The following is a 20,413-nucleotide window of genomic DNA, read 5'->3' as shown; positions in this document are numbered from 1 at the left end:
GCCCTGTCACCCTATTGGCCGTCGCCTGGCACCGCGCCCTCCCATTGGCTGCAGCCGGCGCCAGCAGTCGCCCCACCGCCGGTGCCCCTCGTTCCTCATTGGTCGGCGGACTCGTCCGGGCGCCGCCGCGGGCCGTTAGTTATCGGGGGCGGGGGGCGTCCGCTATCGCTACGGCGGCTGCCGTGGGTCAAAGTCTGTCATTCCGCGAAGCTGCCGGCAGCCAGCATGGAGCCTGGGGAGCGCACGGAGACCGGGGGCTGCGCGGCGGAGGCCGGGCCCGTCTTCACGCTGGAGGAGGTGGGGAAGCGGAACTCCAGCCGTGAGGCCTGGCTGGTTATCCACGGCCGCGTCTACGATGTCACCCGCTTCCTGGAGGAGGTGAGGCCGGGCGGGGCGGGGTCCCGGCCCGTCCCCTCGGGGGCCGGCGGGGGGGGCTGAGGGAAGGAGGAGAGCGGGGAGGGCCTGGGGACGGCGTTTGGGGCTGTGAGGGAAGGGGAGGGTCTGGGGAGGGTGAGGGAGGGGTACTGGGGGGGCGGGAGGGGTGTGCTGGGGGGCTGAGATCCCGGAGCGGGTCGGGGGGGCTGCAAGGGGAAGGGGAGGCGAGTAGGCCCGGGGCGGGGGGGGCTGCTGTGTCCCTGAGGCAGCTCCCTGGCCCCAGGCTGTGGGGTCTCGGTGGCCCGGCAGTGCCCGAAGGAGGGGTCCGCAGGCCTTGAGGAGGGGCCCCGTGGGGGGGCCGCTGGTCTGTTGGCCGGTTTATACACTCAGGAGAACTCCTGCCCCCGTTCAGAGACACCCGCAAGAAACAGGAGATCCTGCCCCCATTCAGAGACGCCTGCAAGAAACGGGAAAGCAGTGGCAAAGGCCAGCCGAGTGCAGGGGTTGTGCTTCTACTCGTTGGAGTCAACTTCTGTTTTCTTCAGAAATCTGTTCAGGCATGCCTTACATGGGAGGTGCAGCTCTCCTTAAGCCACGTTACCTCACTTCTGGTCATGTAGGGTAAACGGCGTCGGGCTAGATCAGTAGTTTAAAGTTGATGTCTCCAGGGTCACCCCAGAACTTAAAGGAGAATAGTAATGGTGATTCAGTAGGCGAGCATCTGCCACGTTACTGCCTTCACAGAGGTGACCGTGCACGAGTGATTGGGAAGCGATACAGTCTCTGCTGCGTAATCTCCAGTTCTCTTGGATGCGGGGACAGAAGTTGCTTCTAGACTCGGTGCTTTTGACTTCTGTTCTTGAGAACGTTGAGAGCGGTATCCCTAGTGTTTGGAGCTGAAGATAGAGTGGGAAGAAATGGTAACAAAATTTCAAAGGGCTTTTATCCCAGCTTAAAATAACACCAAACCCTTTGCAGCAGCTACAGGTTAATAATGTACAAAAGTTAGTCTGAATCAGTTTTAAAAGAAGAGCACTTCGTTGAAAGTGCACATGTTGCTGCTTGTCGGTTTTGCTTGTCTAAATTAAACGCTGATTTTCCTCCAGGCATATACGATTAAAGCGTGTCTGCTATGTGGTCATAACGTATAATGACACAGCTACCTTGGTGAGGTTTAGAGGCTTATCAGATAGGAGGAGAGAATGATAACCTGGCAGCTTTTTTACAGTGGCCCGACAGCTCGACATAGAGCCTTTCTGTGTAGCTTTCAGTATTTATTTATAAAGTTGGACATGATCTACTTTGTTCATTGGATCCAGCATCGTAATGCCCCCTTCTGAATCTGACTTGCGCTTTGAGTCTTCCCCCCCAACATTTATTTTGAGAGAGCGCCTAAGGTATTTCAGTGAACAAGTTAAGGAGTGTCTTTTACTACAGCGGCATGAGCTCGCCTTTGCCTTAGCCAGTTCCGCACCGTTTATAGCTTTTATAATGAAAAATCTTGCTTTCACAGGACCATGAATGGATCCTGGCTGCTCACTCCTTTGCTCACCAGTGTCTACTGTTGGTACTCAGGCACTGTTCACAGATGCCTCTGTGTCAGGTGCAGGAACTGAAGAGCTGCTCACTGAGCAGCTGCTGTTCTTGGGTCTTTGATACTTGAGAGAGACTCTAGGCACCCAGTACGCTGGAAAGAAAAGTATGTGGGACAGTGGGATGGTGCCTGGTGGAAGCATGGCAGTTTGGTGCCACAGGGCAGCAGTGGCATGAAGAATTATCAGCTGATGCTCAGCTGTTTGTTTTACAGGAGAGCCTGCAGGTCTGGCTGAGGTGAAGAACCGGTTGCACAGTTAGTCACATGCATCTACAACAGGATGCAAACTGTACTGTAGAGAGCTTATCGTTGGGGTGGGAAGAAGACAGTTGTATTGAGTGTGACTCTAACTCAGGAAGCTCTTAAATGGTGGAGCTACAAGCAGAGTTAAGGTACTCAGATTCCTGTTCCAGGGTCAGTTCACAAGATCAGGAGTTTTCCAGCTGGTGAGCAAGGATTTTTTGAGCAGCTGACTGCCTCCTTCTACATGCACGCCTCCTCCAATGTTTCCGTTCTCTGGCACTAGGCCAAACCTGTCATCTGGCATCTGTCAAATTCCTGAGAGAGTGCAGTGGAGTACAAAGCTGTGGGCCCAGCTACCTCTGCTGATCAAATGAAATGGGCAGGGTGGCGGCTGTATTTTGAATAACGTTTGTTATTCCACTAGTTTCTGAAATCTTTCAGGTTTGCCTGCATCTGAAAGTCTAGTACAAGAACCAGGGGACATCAAAGAAGCTGGCTGGAGCCAGATTCAAAACAAACAAATGGTGTTCCTTCACGCAACACAGAGCAGACCAGTGGAACTCCTTGCCAAAAGTTGTTGTTCATGCAAGAAGATTAAGTAGATTCAGGAGAAGACTGGGCAAAAACATGGAAAAGCAATTCACTGCTGGTTTCTAAATAACAAAATGCTGTGGGTTTAGGATGAGCCAAAACCAGCTGGAGGTTGGAACAATACTTGCAGAAACTGCGTGCCTTGTCTTACATTTGCCTTGGTCTTCCAATTATGGCTGCTGCTTATCACTTTTCAAACTTAAGAGTTAGAAAAATGTTTTCAAGATACTTACTCCAGTGTGAATGACGCTGTGTTTCAGAGCATGGATGCTGCATGGTGGTCACAGTCTTCATCTCAGCATTCTCTGTGTAAGAAAGCATCTGGGATGTGTTCCCTGGGACACCTTCAGTATTATAAATGAGCCCAGAAAAATGCTTCACTTCCTCCCCCGCCCCCCCCCCAGCAAGCCAGGTTTAGCAGTCCCCTGAATGTCACCTTGAGATGATATTTCACGTTGCCCTTTCCAAGCCCTTTATCCCGTTTGTGTTTTTCTGACATGAAAAAGATCTACTTGGACTAGGGAAAGGAAGAAGAATAAGGCCACTGTTTTAACTGTGCCAGCATGGCTGACACACCATTCTGCTATGTACACCCATTGCTGACATAGTGAAACTTGTAAACATAGATCAAGGCCTAATTCATTGGCAAAAATACACTTTATATCTGTTACCCCACTGTAGTCAGTCAAGTGACGGGGAACAATGTGTAGCTGATTGGAACCAGGAGTGTTTGTCTTGTTTAAAAGTTACAGTTGTCTGATAAACTGTTCTGCTTTAGAGCTCTGAGTTGCTGTAACTGCAGCTATCAAGGTTTCAGTGGGTAATATTTCCCCTTGATCCTGTGTAGCCACTGAAGCAGTGTCTAATTGTTGCCTTTTCTGGCCTTTGGTCACAGATTATTTGAACAGGATTGCTGAATTCCACTGGAGCGTTACCTTGGAGTGATTGCGTAATCTCAAAGAAGCCTCACTGCTAAAAGATTGTCGAATTTTGCTTCGTGATTCCTACAAACTAGGTACAGCAGGTCAGCCATGAGCTAGCCAACTCAAAATCTGTTTGAAGCATGGATCGGTTTAAACTTCCAATTTATTTTGTTATTTACTGTGTAACAGGAGTAACAAGACATTTATCACATAGCAAAATTCTACTGAATTATAAGAATGTGAACAAAATGCAGGAGATGTGCAAAGACAACAACTGAAATTTCATAGATGTTTCTGAGAGACTGCAATCTCTTGTGTTTCAGAAAGCCTGTAAGTACCTGAAATGAAGTGTGATTATTTGAAATCTAAGATAGCCTTATGGTGATAGTATAATTTTCTCCCAAATCCAGGTAACTGGACCACCAGAATACATGTTATTACTCCTGATTGCAGTAGTCTAGAAAAGCAAGTGTAGGCTATGGCTAGAACAAAAAGGGCTGGCTGCTCAGGTAGGTGTGAATGATGAGTGAGGAAGCAGAGGAAGGCAGATGTACCTCCCTGACAGGCTCTCTGAGGTCTGGTACTACTCACACTTATGCCCTCACCACACTGGTATTAAAATCTGTGGCTTTTAACCAGTGCGCAATCTGTAATAGACTTATTTTCACAAGCATTCTTACGATAGAGGGACATGGTTTATCTCCGTTTTGACACATGACTAGAAGAGTTTGGAGATGCATGTTTCTTCAGTATACCCTTTTGTCTGTTATCTGAGTCCACAGGACACAGCAGCCACCACAGCTTTGTGTCTTGGCATGCGCTGCTGCTTCCGATACCCGTGGTAAACGTGACTAGAATGTATTTGAACTGGTTTCCAAGTGGAGTGAGCCTGGGTTGTGACATCTCTAACCCAGTTTAGTTGGTTTCAAGTATAATGTTCTTCAAACTATGTTTCAAAAGAAGGAAATATTCTGCTACTAATGGCTTCCCTGTAAAATTTCTGTGGTTCTAACAGAAGTTACGCTCTTTCCAGGCAAGTATATAGCTAAGGTAGGGTCTGTGCTCAGAAGAGCTGGTAGTTAAGAGCATTGTCATTGAGATGAAAGTAAAGAGGAGGGAAGTATCAAGTGGTTGCTTATACCAAAAAGGCAGCAAGTTTTTAGATTCTTACCTCCTTACTGCACCAGCAGTAAGAAAACAATATTGAATACCCTTCTTTGTCTTTCTGCGTTTAATTCCTGCGTACTCTGGTGTGTCTGAAACGAGAACTCTGTGAGGGAGAAGGAGGAATGTCAGAGATCTGGTTTTGCTCACACTGACTTGCTCCAGCTTTGCAGAGATGTTTTTGGGGAAACCTATTCCGTATCTTAAAACAAACTTTGAAGGATGTGTGGTTGATGAACACCATTTGTCTAGGTGACTGCTTGTCCTTGTTTTCTGGCTTGTAGGTACTGGCACATTATTACTGCATAGTAATACTCTTCCATTTCCTGGCTTATTTCTCTAATACTGGGGGCTAGGAATGAAAGCTTTTGCATCCCTCCTCAACCTGATGATCTTGTGTCTTACCTGATCCAGCAGTCTCATTAGTTGTAAAGCTTAGTATTGCTTCTGAGCTCATTTGTAGTTTACAGTGGGTCTGTAACAGCAGTTGCCTGCCAGACATATGCAGACAGGCTCTTGGAATTTTGTGAAAAGGTGACCCTAGGCTCTCGTGTTCTGCACTGAGTTTCTGTGGTGCACTCTCAGAAGCCTTCACTGCCTACCTATGGTTCTGACTTGCTGCTGCTTTTTGCCCGCTCCATGTCCCTTCTAAAGGCTACGCAGATAGAGCATCTTCTGAGGTCTCATGAATAAATACAACCCTGCTGGCTGAACACAGAAGATGGACTGTATGAGCTGCTAATTAGGGAGTGAGTCATCAAGGGCAAACTTTCTTTGGCTTGCCACCTTAGAGCATCAATGACATTTAAAGTGAGCTTGGACTGAATATGGGGTTGTACAACGCCCTACTTTGTTCTTCTCTGGACCCAGTTTGCAATCTGGAGAACTTCATTCAAAGGTCACACTGAAACGATGCTTGTGAGAGCACCTGCTGTAGCTGTGAGTGTTGCAGAGCACGAGGAAGCCTTGGGTTTTCTCTCCCCCCTAAATCTCCTGACTGTGGCACGAGCAAGCTGGCTTCCCTTCTGCGCTGCCCAGGCCAGTGACTCTGGAGGGTGCCTTATACTGGTGATGGCTGTTGTGCTTTCACTTCCAAGTGACAGGGTTCTCCCTGTAAAACTGTTTGCTCAGTGGCATTGGTCATATCCTTCCAGAACTGGTGCTTCAAGACTATTAACGTTGCTGTCAACATGTACTTTTATTTATTGTGTATGCTGAAGGCTCCAGTGACAAGGAGGTTCCTGTTCTGTTACTGCTGTTGAGCAAAACTTCTGAGGACTGGCACTTGGGCCCACCTGTCTTCTTGTTGTTTGCTTTTGTCTGTTTCTTTTCAGTAACAGACATTTATCAGCCACTGTTTCCTCTGGAAGTACTTTTTTTCTTTGTTGCAAAGTGTTTGCAACACTTTCAGTTTTCACATCTTCCTGCAGGAGCTGTATCTTTGAGAAGTTTTGTGGGAGTGTAAATGACTTCCTGTATAAATAGTCTGGGTTTACGTTTGCTTGGGTATGACAAGGTAAGAATTGTCTGGCTGCAGTTGTGGTTGTCTAGACTAGGGAGTCCTTTCAGAAATATGGTATGCCAAAATGTTTTCAAGTTTTTTCTTTTGGCTTGGTGATTACAGCAAAGGACAGATGTGCATGAATAAATAATTATTTTTCTTACTTGTGGATTTAGCAAGTGCATAGAAAGGCTTCAGACCCAAAGATGTAAAGAGGAGTAAATTTACTGTTCTTGTCTCTTGTACTTTACAATTCTTCTTGTCTCTTGTATATGCAAAGACTGGGTGGCACTGAAAACCAATATCCACTGCATGTTCCCTGTTACTACAGGGTTTTGTCTGCCTTTTTAGCATGGATGATTAGGAAAGCAAAGTTGTCTTCTTAAAAGTCAGTTCTGATATTTTTCCATCTGAAATGAGATTTCTGGTGAGATATCCCTAAGGAGTTCTTCTAGAAGGCTTAGAGTAAATGGCCAGCTTTTCATCCCCTAGTTTCTGTGGATCTTTGCAAGTATGCTTATAAAATAGCTGAAAATGGGACAGTTGTTCCAAGTAATGTGCATAGGCAATAGACAGCATCCTACCACTGTAGCCAAGTCTGAGAGTGTGATCTAAGGGGCGCAGAAACAACCTAAAGGGTGGTTTTGCTGTTCTGTCTTGTGGCCTGTGTTCCTGTTAACTGCCTTGTGTAAAGAGGGACATGCATCCAACTCTGTAGTGAGCTCATTCACGGCTACCCCAGCAGATAATTGATTCCTTTTCTTTTTTTTGTAGGGTGGGTTTTCTGCTAGGGTACTCCCTGATCTGACTCCCTCTGAGATCAAGTGAGCTTAAGGGTTGGTGTGGGGGAAATGGCAGCAAGACCTGTAGCCAGGCACGGAGGGAATGAGCGGAGTGGAGCCTCGCTTGGTTTTACAGCTAAGGCAATCTAATAACTGACTGCTAACTAAACTGTGTCCTAGGACTGCAGACTTTGCCCTTCATGACTGCTGAGAAAGCTCCACATTGATTTTGTCACATACCTGGACAATAAAAGGATTTATTCAGAATAAAGAGCTCTGATATGAGGATTGCAGAATTGGCTGCAGGAACTCACTGGAGTAAACAACTGGACTGGTTTTGTGTCCATACCGAGTATGTTTGGTATGAGGTGTGATAGCCAAGTGGGAATATTTAGACTTTTGGCAGCAAAAACAGGCAAGCTGAAGGAAGAGGGGCAATGACAACTGTTCTGTGTCTGTGGGAAGGAAAAGGATATTACAGAGAAAAACAGGTGTGTTAGTCCTTTGATCTGAAATTTAGCCCAACATCTCTTCTCCAGTTCCAGGCATGTAGCTGTTAGAGGCATTTCAGGCAGCAGTGAACAAGTCTCATCTTCTCAACTAGCATGTTCAGTGCTTGTTGCCTGATGCTCTAGAAAACTGGGTTAGGCCCTGTGTGTGCACTCAGAAGCCTGACCACTTTATTAGTTTAACTGGATTAGCTGATAGTTTAAACGGAACTATTTGTTCACACTCACACTGTAAAGAGATTGTACTTCGCTGGCTTTGTGGTTAGTGCTTTCCATTGCCATCTGTTCCTGGAATTATGGTATTGACAGTGCTAGAGAAGAGCCCAACCCATCAAGGAAAACAGAATTGCACCAGGGTTTTTCTTGTCAGTTCATACCGCTTGGTCTGACAGTTGTCTGTGACTGTCTGCCACCAACAGAAATGCCAGTGTCATTGTGGAGCATCCTGTGGATTTGATACTTTTGTTGTTGTAATTTCTGAATCTCTGAAATCAGTATACAATGTCAAACAGTATAACTTTTCGTGACACTTTTTTTTTTTCTCTCCCCTGGTTGTTGAGTGGTTGTACACTGGATCAAGTTCAGTATTGTTGGGGCTACAATAGAGTCGTAGCTTCTTACGCCTCTAGAAAACAGGATGCATTTCTCCTCTGTCCTTCTCCATTCCTCATTGCACAGCTATGTGCAGAGAGAGACTGTCAGCCAAATACTATTATTTTTTGTAGTATCTGAAGAAGTAGAATATCCTTTCCTCCACTGGTGTCTGTAAAGGCAGTGTTGTCTTGTGCATCACTAGCAGTTGAGTTGCTTCAGGAAAGTTCTTGAGAAAATTGTGCAGGAGAGGCTCCTCTGCAAGCGAGGGAGTCTGATTTATGTAGTGAAGCCCATGAAAAGCTACATGAGGATATCCTTTCTTTTGTATTATTTTCTTGCCCAAATCTGTTACAGAATCACAGAAGGGATAGCTTGGCTGTGGGGGACAAAGCAGTGCTTCCCTGTGTATGTTGGGGATTTGCATCTTTGGAAGGATTTTTATTATGCAAGGTATTTTCCAGGCTGTGCAGCACACATCATTCTCTGCAAATTCCTGAAGGAGCGGTTGGACGATTGAATCTTTGGAAGATTTTATTGATGGTGTTGATTTGAGGCATCCGTGATGAATGGAAGCAGTTGGAAGGAAGGCTGCTGGCACTCTTTGTACAGTTTTTGCATCTAGCCCTTTGCTCACCTGAAGTCTTCTCTTCCAGCATCCAGGTGGAGAAGAGGTTTTGCTCGAACAAGCTGGTAGAGATGCCACAGAGAGCTTTGAAGACGTTGGGCATTCCACAGATGCCAGGGAAATGCTCAAGCAGTACTACATAGGGGAGATCCACCCGGTAAGGACCAGTTGGCTGTGACAACCTCTTTCAGACACAGGATGGGACTGTGTAAAAGTGTGAGTCTCCTTTGTGTAACCCACTAAACACATACACCAAGATGTATCTTGCGAAATAAGTAAGTAGTTAAGGGTTTTAGGCAGCCTCTGTGTTGTCCAGGATTTCTGTTGAGAAAAGGGAATTTCTCTTGAGGAAACAAAACTAAATTGGTCTTCTCTTTCCACCATTCAGAACAGATTTCTCACTACAATTAAATCAGGGGCACTTAAAGAAGTTAATCTAATCGGTTTCCTCCTTAACTGGTGGTACCATAACTTCCCCTTGCCTTTAGAGTTCAGGAGGGTGAGAGATCACAGGGGCACAGCACAAACACCAGCTTCCTGCCTGCTACAAAGACGATGCCTTTGGGTGTTGAAGGAACGACTCCTTTGAAAACCGAGTCCAGGCAATTACCCCTATGATGAGGACTGTGTACAGAACAATTCCCTCATAAAGACTGCAGGTTTCTCTTGAAGTCAGTGCTTATCTTTTTTCTTCTTCTTTTTTTCCCCTTGACAGCACGATCGTAAAAAAGAAGGTTCTAAGGTAAGCTGTTAGTGTTTTACTTTTCTGTTTTAATTTAATGCTGTGGAAACGATATTATGCTCACAAAATGAACAAAGAAGTTGTCACATGCCTTTTTTTTCCTCCTTCCGCCCCCCCCCCCCCCTCCGTGGAGCTTGTGGCTTTATGTTTACACAAACTACAGTAATGAATAAATCTTCCAAGCAAGTTATACCTTTGTTTTTGTTCTGAAGCTCAGTAGTCACCTCAGTGTGAAATTGGAAGTGGGTTTTTGTGCCCTCTCTCCCCTGACATCAGCAATGTTATTTCCGCACCTTGAGCCACAGACCATTTTTTTGCATTACTCGCTATGTCCTGACCACTGAACTGTTAGTGTTGTTACATTCAAGCCAGGAGACAGGCACAGCCACAGCGGTGTTGGCCGTAAAACAAGAATTCTCTGTTAACTGCCCTAGTAATCATTGGTGTTGCTAAAACTCAGGTACTCCTGGATTAGAACAGGGCACAGTGTTGCAAAAATGCCTTTGAAAAGGATGGGGAGAGGGAAATGGTAATAAATAGAATCCCATCTGAGAGGTAAACATGTGCCTTGCGGCTGGCTTCTCTTCTCGCTTGGCCTGAAGGCTTGGACCAGGCGCAGCTCTACCTTCAACAAAGCTTTCATTAAATGTTGTTCAAAGCAGGGCCACTTGCAGAGTAGCAGGAATCAAGAAGGAAACTATCAACAGAGAGAGAGTGGCCACTGAAGCCCTTGGGAGCGTTTGCTTGCTGCAGTCAGCCATAGAAAGAGTAACTCAGGCTGGGTAAAGCCTATGCTTAGTTATAACACAGGACTGCATGATTATTCATATATTCACCTTAAAATCTATTGTTTGGTTCAACTCTGCTTCATAAACAAAATCACATGCCTAAAATGTCCATAGACATGAGTAGTAATCTGTGTAGCTCCCTTGGATAGGAGTTAAATTTTTTTTTTCAAATAGTTTTCTGAGGACAAAGTCCAGTGAGTTATGTACAGCTAAGGTCTTTTTCCAGTGTACAACAGCTGTTTTAAAAGCAGGCCCAAGTATAATTTAAAAATAGCAGCAAGAAATAGAAGTCAGTAATGTAAAAATAAATAAGGGGGAACTGCAAAAAAAAAAAAAAAAAAAAGTTGTGCATGTATACTCTTGTGATGCAGCTCAGAGGTAGTTTCCCACATATAAGTGTCAAAGTTTAGTGTAGCGTTCGCTGCATATCAAGGTGCCACGAGTAGATCACTGATCAACCCCAGACCAGGGAAAGAGACAGATAACACACACAGTGTGAGCACCAACTTCCGCCTTTTATTGCGCAGTCAATTCCTTTTATACTAACAAGGGTAGGCGGGATTACAGACACATCATAAGGCTGCGACTAACCCTCTAACTTTCCGTGACATCGCGAGATCTTCCGAACGCCGAACCCTACAGTTTAGCATCCACCGAATGTATTACAGCAGAAAAGCAAACGCTAAGGCTCTCAAGAAATGGAGATAATTATGTTTAGGATGGGCAGGAAGGGTGATTTTTGGCTGGCAAGTATTATTAAACAGGAGAGCAGCAACAGCCATCGAGGAAGAGGCTGTAGAGTTGATGAAAGCCTAAATGAGAATTTCAGCTGACTGGAAAAAATATTTAAATTCTTGGAGTTTTATGAAAGGAGAAGTATAAAAGTTTGAAAACAGGTTGCATGCAAGGGAAGAGCTGAAGAGAACATCGTGGTTGTATGCTTCAGTGGTTGGGTGGTAGGAGAGCAAACGGGGAGGTGGGCAGGGGTTTGGAGAGCAGATCACAGTGAAAAGACTATCCATATCAGAGTGCCAGTTAGCATCCATAGCATACAAAACGAACAGACTGGTTTATGAGGTAATGAGCAAGCCCTTTTTTTGAGAGGGGTGCAAGTTCCAGTGTGAAGTTGATGACTGGGTGGTAGGGATTGGATTGATGGAAAGAATGTGGAGGTGAGGGCGAGGGCAAACATCTCCAGAAACATTCATGCTTCTGATGGAGGGTGTTTGGGAGAGGAGGGGAGGGTTATTTTTCCTGCATGTTCAGTTTTGTAGTCTGATTAGCACGTTTAATGTTTCCTTTTTTCCGCTGCTAACTCCCTCTTTCCTCCTTCAGAATCCAAGTATGACATCCTCAGGCCAAGCAAGGTATAGTATCTTCTTAAAATAAGAGTAAGAAATTGAGGGGTTAAGACTCTCCATTTGTAGAACAGCATATTAACTCTAATGGGCAGGAAAAAAAACCTGGGGATATTACCGCACTGTCCTTCCAGCAAGCAGATGGTCCAAAATCAGTTGCCAGACTGCAGCGCACCAAGTTAGCTGCCAGGGCATGCACCTCCCTTGTTGGATGTGGAGACAGAGCTGGTGGCACCAAGTCCCCTGCTCCATGCTGGGCAGAACAGGCATCCTGGTGTTTTGCAGCTTGAATTCCCTGGCCCACGTGTTCATGTTACACAACTGTGGCCGCAGCCCTTTTGCACTACAGTGATTATTTGGGTGGCTGCTGCAGGCCATGGGGTGATGCACCACAGTGATGTGCATTTTTTTGGAGGATCTTTACCAAGCCCAGCCCCATTTAGTTGAAAATCCTTACAACCAGAACAAGGCCCTAGTCTTTAGTAGCTGCTGCAGAACTTTTTTGCTAAGGAGGCTGCTGAAGGTGAGCCTGTGGCCTCTGGTTTATAAGTGAGGAAGATTTATTGTGGGATAGCTGCAGCAATTTCTATCCTTGAGTCAACTCAGCTGTTTGTATAGCACAAATTACAGTCTGACTTATTTAAGGAAAAAAAAACCCCAACAACCAACAACAAAAAACCCAAATTGGTTTCTGTATGTGCCAGGCTGGAAACTTCAGCAATTCAGCTGCTATTTTATAAGCCACCAAGCCACCCTTGCAGGCGTAGGGGCCTCTTGCAGGGGCCAGGCAGAACACTGAGCACGGGGACTGCTATCGCTGCCCAGCCCTGTGAGCCAAGGCCCGTTTGGCTGGTCTGTTAGCTGATGGGAGGCAGGTCCCAAGAGTTCCCTACATGAAAACAGACGTGTAATAAGTGATGAACATCTTGAATGAATTATTAACTTGATACTTTCTTCTGTTTTATGTTGTGTGTATTTTTTTGTTTGTTGTTTGTTTTGTCTGTTTGGTTTTTTTTCTCCCTGTAGTTTCTGGTCAACATGGCTAATCCCCATCTTCGGAGCACTGGTCTTAGGTTTAATGTATCGCTATTACATGTTGGATGGGAGAACCTCTTGAACTGACCTTGCTGGGACCTCAGAAAGCCCGAAAGAGAGGGTGTGAGAGAGTGCATGCATGCAACATGTGGAGTTCTCCTTACCTTAACCCTTTTCTGCCTTGCTTTTAGCTTTGAGTCTGTCAAGTGATGTTGATATCCATGGGACCAAGCTAATACCAAGCTCTCTCTATCCTAACTCTGGGACCCACGGAGCTGTCGTACTTTCCTCTTGTGGTGGCAGGGCAAGTGCAACTTCCTGGTATTCTCTTAGTTTGTGTGTGGTCTCCCTCGCATGTGTGCGCCTGTTCTCTCTCTCTCTGAGGTAAACCACAGACAACCTTTTTCTTTCAATGCCTTTTCGTTAAGCCAGACAACGTGAAACAGCTGCTAGTGAGCCTGTGGATTTGCCTCAGTCCTTCACATAGCATTGTCAGAAATAAACTGCAAGTTGTCTACAGTCCTTTCCAGAAAAGATGTCCAGAGATTCAGTTTCGCAGCAACTTTCCCAGTGCATGCAGGCAACACTAATTGGAGCAGCAGGAAATTGTTAGCTTTGCTACCTCTTTCTGTACGTGTCTGTTTTTAACGGTTAAACAAATATAAGTATTTTAAAAGTGATTCTGTTCATTTTGTAATATTTGTACTTGTCCCTTTTAAAATGTATATTCTGTGAAAAAATTTATACCTTGAATCTTGGTTTGTTTGGGTGTTTTTGTGCTGTGTGCGGCAATGCCAGAAATGGGAACTGACGTGTGGCTCCTCGAAATGCAGATTTTTCTTTCTCCCTGAGGTCTTGATCTGACATATGTATTGGAAACAAAACTCATTCTTACTGTGAATGTGCACCAGATGGGGGGGGGGGGGGGGGGGATGGGACACCACATAAATCCACTCTTTTCTCCCTAAATGAAAAGGAAAAAGAAAACCATTTGGGATTTGTGCATAATGCTGTTTTTGTCTTGGAATAGAAGAGGATATTTCTCTCCTGTTTTTGTGTATCATGTAGTTGGCCTCCAACGGCTCAGAGACAATGTAAGGTATGCTTCATGCACTGAGGCATGAATCCTTCCAGCTCTTCCAGCACATTTATCTGTGGCTTTGGGATCTGCTAAATAAAGGGAACTCATGTTGTGGTGTCCGGTGTCCTTCAGCAGTGCTGTACAACACTGTTCTGACACTGGCTCCTAATTCAAATGTTACAGCAAAGCTGATCATCTTTTTGAATTGCAGCAAAAAGGGGAATGATATACAGGGGTCCTGTTCATGAAAACCTCCTGTTGGTTGTGGTTTTTCTTCTCTCTTCCATGAAACAACTATGTTCCCCAGAAGGTCATGTAGAGGAGTTCCTTGGATGTGGAATTACACTCTGCCTTTTTAAAAACAAAGGCCAAGGAATGGCGTAGTCACTGGGAATGGAGAGCACTGCCCGGGCTGCATTACTGCCTCTACTCCTCCAGTGGGCACGGGCCAGTTGCTGGCAGCAGCAGCATCTCATGTTTCAGCACGCACTGGTTTGGCAGAGGTGCAACAGAAGTCCCCGTAGAGGTCTGTCTTCCCACAGGACTTTTTTCACTGCTATCAATTGTTTTGTCTCTTAAGGTGAATTATCTGGCCAGGGAAACGTAGAGTTCACCATTGCTGAAGTGGCTCTTGGATGTCCTATTGCAAGCTGCATCTGTCCCTCATTCTGCCCTGGCTGCTTTGGTGGCCTGGTTTCTGTTTATTCTGTCCTAACAAGAGCCTAGCAGAAGAGTAGAAATCTGAGCCAAGGAAAATCCAGTAGGAAAGAACTGGGAAATTCTACTTAGCTACATTTTAAACGATAAAGGTGACAGGCCATATAGTCATATATTAATATAGGTCTTAAACTCAGCAATGGGTCAGTCAATGTAAGTTTATGGAAAATAGATCTTATCAGTCCAACATGACATTTTTATATTCCAGATTTGCTGATAATACACTGATGTGCTGCTTAGGCTTCTGCAAGCCATTTGAACTGATGCTGCAAGGTATATTGGTTTTGTTAGATCAGGCAATATAACAGTCCACAAGGACAAATTGAAAACTGAAAGTTTGGATTTAACAGTGGAAGGGCAATAGTCAGTCAGTGAATGTGTTTCAAATTCACCCCAAAGAGCAATCCATGCTTGTTTAAGACTCAGCAGTGACCTGGAAGGAGACAGACGCTCCCTGGGAAACCAGCAAGCTTGGCGATGGCTGCCTCACATGGGGGGTGAGCCACCACCGTGGAGCGGGCTGGGTTGCTGGTAAGATGGATGCAAGGTTGTGTATGGGAAAGCAAACCGGGCAGGAACACTGGATGTTGGGCTGCAGCATCACACCAGGGAAGTGGCAGAATGTGACGCTGCAGGGTAAAGGTCCAGCGCATTCCTCTCGGGCATTAGGGGGAAGGCTTGTCTGTGTTTGTCACTGTCGCTGCAGGGGATGAATGCTATGACTATGCCTTTGGCTTTTAAAAATCCAGAGAAATGCCATGTAAATGATTAAAAGCTTGGAAAACATTATGGTGAGAGACTTGAGCCCAATCTAGCTTATCAAAGGGAAGGTTACAGAATTGTAGCATGGAGGTACTTGCATGTGGAATAGAAACTTTATCAAAGGCCTTTTTGATCTAGAGGATGGTGGTCTAAAAAAGGTCACTAGTTAAAGCTGGAGAAGTTCAAACTGGAAATAGGTACTTTTTCACATTTATCCCTAAGTCATTAACCATGAAAACACTTTAGTGAGGCTTCTAGTGGATTCTCTGTCAATGGGAAGTTTTAAAGCCGGAAGGCATGTGTTGGCTAAAGCACCATATTCCTGAGTCGGGCTAGTTCAGGGAAGGGTAGGGTCCGCTACCAAGGTCAGCTGGTTTGATTCCAGGAGCATTGGGTTAGCCCAAGGAACGGGGCTGGTGTATCAATACCCGGTGTGATGGTGGAAATGTGTCTGTTTTCTCCATAGGCTTCACTTTCACCTGGATTTTGACATACTTTCTTTTTTTTTTTAAATACCATTTTCCTGGCGCTCTCTACATTCAGTTGCATTTTGGCTGCTCTAAATAACTTTTTTGCCATCATCAGACCTTGTCCCTTTGCTGTTTACCGTTGGGAAAACTGCCCATCAATCTCCATTTGTTACAGAGCCTTGTTGTTGTTGTTGCTGCTGTTTCCTTTTAACCGATTAACTGCCCGGAGGAGACCTTCGGTCTTGTTCCAGGGCTTCTGAGAGCTGTTAAGAGCCTTGTCCAATGCCTTGTGGAAACCCAAGTAGCCTCTGCCAAACAGCTGTCCCTTTTCTGCGTGCGTGCTGGCTCCCTCAAAGATCTCGAGGTGCTTGAGATGCATTTACAGAAGCCACAGCAAAGTCTTCCCACTTCTCCATTAATTACAAGCTTAGAACAGTGTCAGTGTGCCCAGCACAGGTATCGGTTTTACTGGTCTGTCGTCCTGCAGATCCTTCCTGCAGCTCTCTGTCCACCAGAGCCGGGGCTGGTTTGAAGGACAGCATGTATGTGATGGAGGCAGGCTGGCGTGAGCCTGGTGCTCTCCCAGTGCTCTCCCGGTGCTCTCTGGGCACTCTCCTGGCACTGAGCTCCCCTGCCTGGGGCTTCCTCCAGCGAGGTGGTGGGGGCCAGTCCGCCTCTTCTCATTCCTTCTTTTCTTCTTCTTCTGGCTCGCTGAATGATGGGTCCTGCAGGTGTGAAACTGCTCAGTCAACAAAGGAGGCATTAACAAAGCTTGTTTACCCATCTTATTTGAGGATTAAAAAAGACAATTCCAAATCTTTGTCCTTACGCTGAACTTCGTGCACAGCAAATGTTTGTTGCCAGGTCCCCTGCACAGTACAGGCACCGTCTCAGCTTTCGCCCTGTGAGAAAGCTCTCTCCATGAAATTAAAGCTGGGCGTGTGTGCTTTGCTTCCTTCAGGTGCCTTGGAGAAGGAGTTGAGCAAAGAACTGTAAACACGAGCACAGACACAGCTGCCACGGTTAATGTAACTGTATTATGGCTGTCTCGGGAATGCCAGCAGAACTGTGCTGGTCTCTTCTGCCTCTCCACGAACCCAAATTCCTTGGCAAAGCAGAATGTAACTGTTAATTGGGTTGATGGTTTGCAGAGGATGTGTAGGAGGTCTGAGCGTGTTCCTGGTTTTGCTGAAATTAGCTGATAAAGGGAAGGAATAGAGAGGGAATGAGATGCAGAGCTCTCTGCGCTGCCAAGGTCGGAACTGGGAGCTGTGGCTGCTGCCCTGGCGAGGACGCGGGCTGGGGGTGGTTGGGCCGTGCTCTGTTCTGAGGCAGGACTACCCATGAAATACCATTTCTTGTACCCGGAGACTGCCCAGCGAGATGTGCTGGGTTGTGTATTTGTTGTTTTCAATAAAGGTGTACAACAAGCAAGTGCACGATTCTGTCTTCCAACAGGCGCAAAATGTTTAGTTACTCTGTCCCTGTGTAAGGGCGCTGCTCAACTGCCAGCTTGGGTGGCCACCTGTTTTACGGGGCTTGAAAGTCCAGTGTTTGTTATGTTTTACAACCCTGACAAGCTCCCATCACCTGTATTTCAGGCACAGGATCTCTACTGCACCTCAATGGGAATTATAATCAGACAAAATGATCTGAGGGGGTAGTATTCAGCATCTGCTTGCTGTTTCCCAGAACAATCCTCCCACTCTGCTGAAGTCTACATGGGGAAAACTGGTATTAACAGTGCTGCGTCGGTGTAAGGTAACTGAAGCGGTAAATTGAATTCTTGAAAATTGCTCTGTAGTGCAGTTTGAGCAGGAAAATGTTGGTGATGACAATTGTTCTGCTTAAAACTAATCAATAGTTAAAGCTAAGAAAATGGTGAGCTATGGCAGATGCAGGATTTGTCTTCCTGTCAGTAGAGGAAAAATCTTTTAGTTGTCATCAGTTAAAGCTGAGCATGTGCCAAAGACGATCTGCAGAGCGTTGTAACCAAGCAATACTATTGTTCTTGCAACGTGTCGGGAAAGCAGCAGTTTGTGGCTAAGCGCTGCGCAAGCACAGCCACTCAGAGTTTTTGGGGGTGAGTGGGGTTTTCTACAGAATTCAGTCCATGGTGATCTAAACATGGATCGTTATTAAGCTCGCAGTTATTAAGCATTATGCAATCATTCTCCTTCTGTTCTACAATTGCTTATTTGTAATGAAGATCTCTGTGACTGGCTGATGTATTTACATCGCTAAGTGCTGCCTTGCTTTTCCAGTTTCGAGAACGTCTGCTCTCGGATCAGCGGTTGCTGATTCTGTACAATATTTCGCAGTGTAATTATAATGGGACTTTTAGTAACTGCAGCAGGGGAGCTTTGAGGACTCCCTACATAATCCTGATAAATTCCAGTTACCTCTTAAGAATTGCAATAAGCAAGTGGCAAAGAAGCTATAGAAGCGAGTTTTGTCAGATAAGAAGCCGTAAGGCGTGTGACGGTGACAGCAGTGCCGTCTCTTGCCTTCTGTGTCAGCTTTGGCAGCAGAGCATCGCCTTGTCTCACCAGGAGCTCAGCTGCACTCCGGCAGCGCGCGGGAGCACAGACTCTTCGCTGCAAGGAGGGTGTGTAGGAGGGTTGTGTTCAATGGAAAGATGAAATGGAGACCGTGAAATACATCCCTTATTTACATGTATACTTATAAAAGAATATAATGTCCCACTCCCACAGCTGTCAGCAGAATCTGGCTCTTAAAAATTTGCCTAATTGTGGCTCTCATGGTAGTTGCAGCAGCCTCAGGGAAGCGGTACCTGGTCACATCATCCCAGGAGGGAGCAAAGGACCAGCAAGGCAGACTCAGCACCTGCTGACTTAATAAAGGGCAAGGAAAAGTCAGTGGGAACTGTCTGCTTTGATCATGGATTTTAACTGAAATAACATAGGGAAAAAAGGCCATTAACTGAGTTGGAAGTGGAGGTTTCAGGTGGGGAAGGGGGCACTTTGTAACCAGTGCTTGATTCTGCATGAAACCCACTGTGCGTCCTTTGTGAGGGTCTGGGGTATTCAGGCTGTTCTTGGTCTGGGAAGTAGATACTGCGGTCACAGGACAGGACATCCTAGGTGTGCTTGTAGGAAAGGAAAAACTGATTCACAATATGAAGGAAGGTTGTGAATTATTTTCTTGGCAAGCACTATTTCACTGTAAACTTTATTTATCTTTGATCAAGAGGAACTGGATCCAAAATCCACAGAAATAAAGAGAAGACTCCTGAGCTACTTTTAAATCTGCTTCCAAGTACTGTGGGGTCAATACCGAGCACAGTCTCCCTTCTCCAAGCATCGAGGAGAATTTGCAGGGTGTCCGAGACAAGAAAAAAATTAGGGGGGTCCAAATGCTCCAGCGCCTCTTGTTAGTGCCATGTCTCAGCCTTGGCTCTGTATGCAGTTGTACATTGCCCTTTGCTGGTGAAGGGAATGCTGAGCTATTTCAGGGAGAGGGAGGAAAGTCACCCCAGCGCCTGTGACAAAGAAGGAGGTGACACGACAATCAGCCCGTTGGTCTGTCTGCACAGTCCCAGCTTGACTTTGAGTGAAGCTAGCTATTGTTTACATTTTAATTGCTCCCAATCAGTAAATCTCCAATTAGCGTTGTATTTCTTTGCCCCTTCAAAGACTATTTTTACATTAAAAAGTATTTTTTGATACTTTCTCAAAAGAAGCATCAGCTGGAGAAGCAAGTACTTTAAAACACCCCAAAAACCATGCTTGGTCCATCTCTGTCCTCCCACCCCCATCGTCAGCAGCTGCTGCAGCACCAGGCGTCTGGGCCAAAGCCACCGCTGCCGTTACTTTGTGCCATCTTCATGTGCCATTCACCCGTATCTCTGTATAATCGTTGGCAGTATCTTGTTCCCCTTCTCTACTGATTTGAAGCATATTTAGCATAAATACCATCCTGCTCTGGCTTCCAAGCCATACCCGGAGCTCCAGAGAGGAAACCAGTCTGCATTGGCTGGCTTTGTTTCCAGCTGAAACGGAGCATTGGGAAAGGGAGAAAGAGGAGAGAAAACATGAGTGCGATTCGTGTTCTTGGAGGGGGAAAGGATCGCTGTTGCTGCCCAAAACACTGCTCTTTTTCCACGAATGTTTCATGCTGGCCGCAGGGAGATACGCGCTTGGGAACACGAGCAGCCTTCCTGCTAGATGATCTGGTTGAGCTGTGGTGCTCCCAGTAAAGCAATTCAGAAAACGTGCCCGACTCGGGAGCGTTCCTGCTGGGATACACCACCCTGCGCAGCATCGCCAGCCGGGCACTGCTGCTGTGGAGGGGAAACAGCTCTGGGTGAAGAAGATGCTGGTAGAGGGAGGAGGCTGCCGCTCTCCGCGCCTCCGGACGGGTCTTGGCCACCGGGTCCGCAGCATCTGCACGGCTTCTTGCAGGAACAGGATTGTTATCTCGGGGCCAAATTCCCCGCGTGGGTGCAGCAGCACAGGAGCCGGCGGGACGTGTCCCGGCCGGGCTCCGCAGCGCCCGGGCTGAAGTCCAGCTTTGTGGGGATGCTCAGACGGCGCAGA

At 46.2% G+C, this 20,413-nt stretch overlaps 1 protein-coding gene across 1 annotated transcript; it reads left to right on the top strand.

Moving 5' to 3' along the window:
- The first annotated feature begins 135 nt into the window (after nt 1-135).
- On the top strand, nt 136-13,577 carry CYB5B (cytochrome b5 type B). The gene is made up of 5 exons (XM_069793194.1): nt 136-378; nt 8,930-9,058; nt 9,617-9,643; nt 11,767-11,798; nt 12,816-13,577. Exons 1-5 carry the CDS (start codon nt 226-228, stop codon nt 12,904-12,906), a joined length of 432 nt encoding a protein of 143 aa, XP_069649295.1. The 5' UTR covers nt 136-225; the 3' UTR covers nt 12,907-13,577.
- The last annotated feature ends 6,836 nt before the right edge of the window (nt 13,578-20,413 follow it).

This window comes from Haliaeetus albicilla, chromosome 10, assembly GCF_947461875.1.
Source record: "Haliaeetus albicilla chromosome 10, bHalAlb1.1, whole genome shotgun sequence".
In the NCBI taxonomy this organism is placed as follows: domain Eukaryota; kingdom Metazoa; phylum Chordata; class Aves; order Accipitriformes; family Accipitridae; genus Haliaeetus; species Haliaeetus albicilla.
The sequence above is the reverse complement of the archived record's forward strand: the minus strand, read 5'-3'. Positions and strand labels throughout refer to the sequence as shown.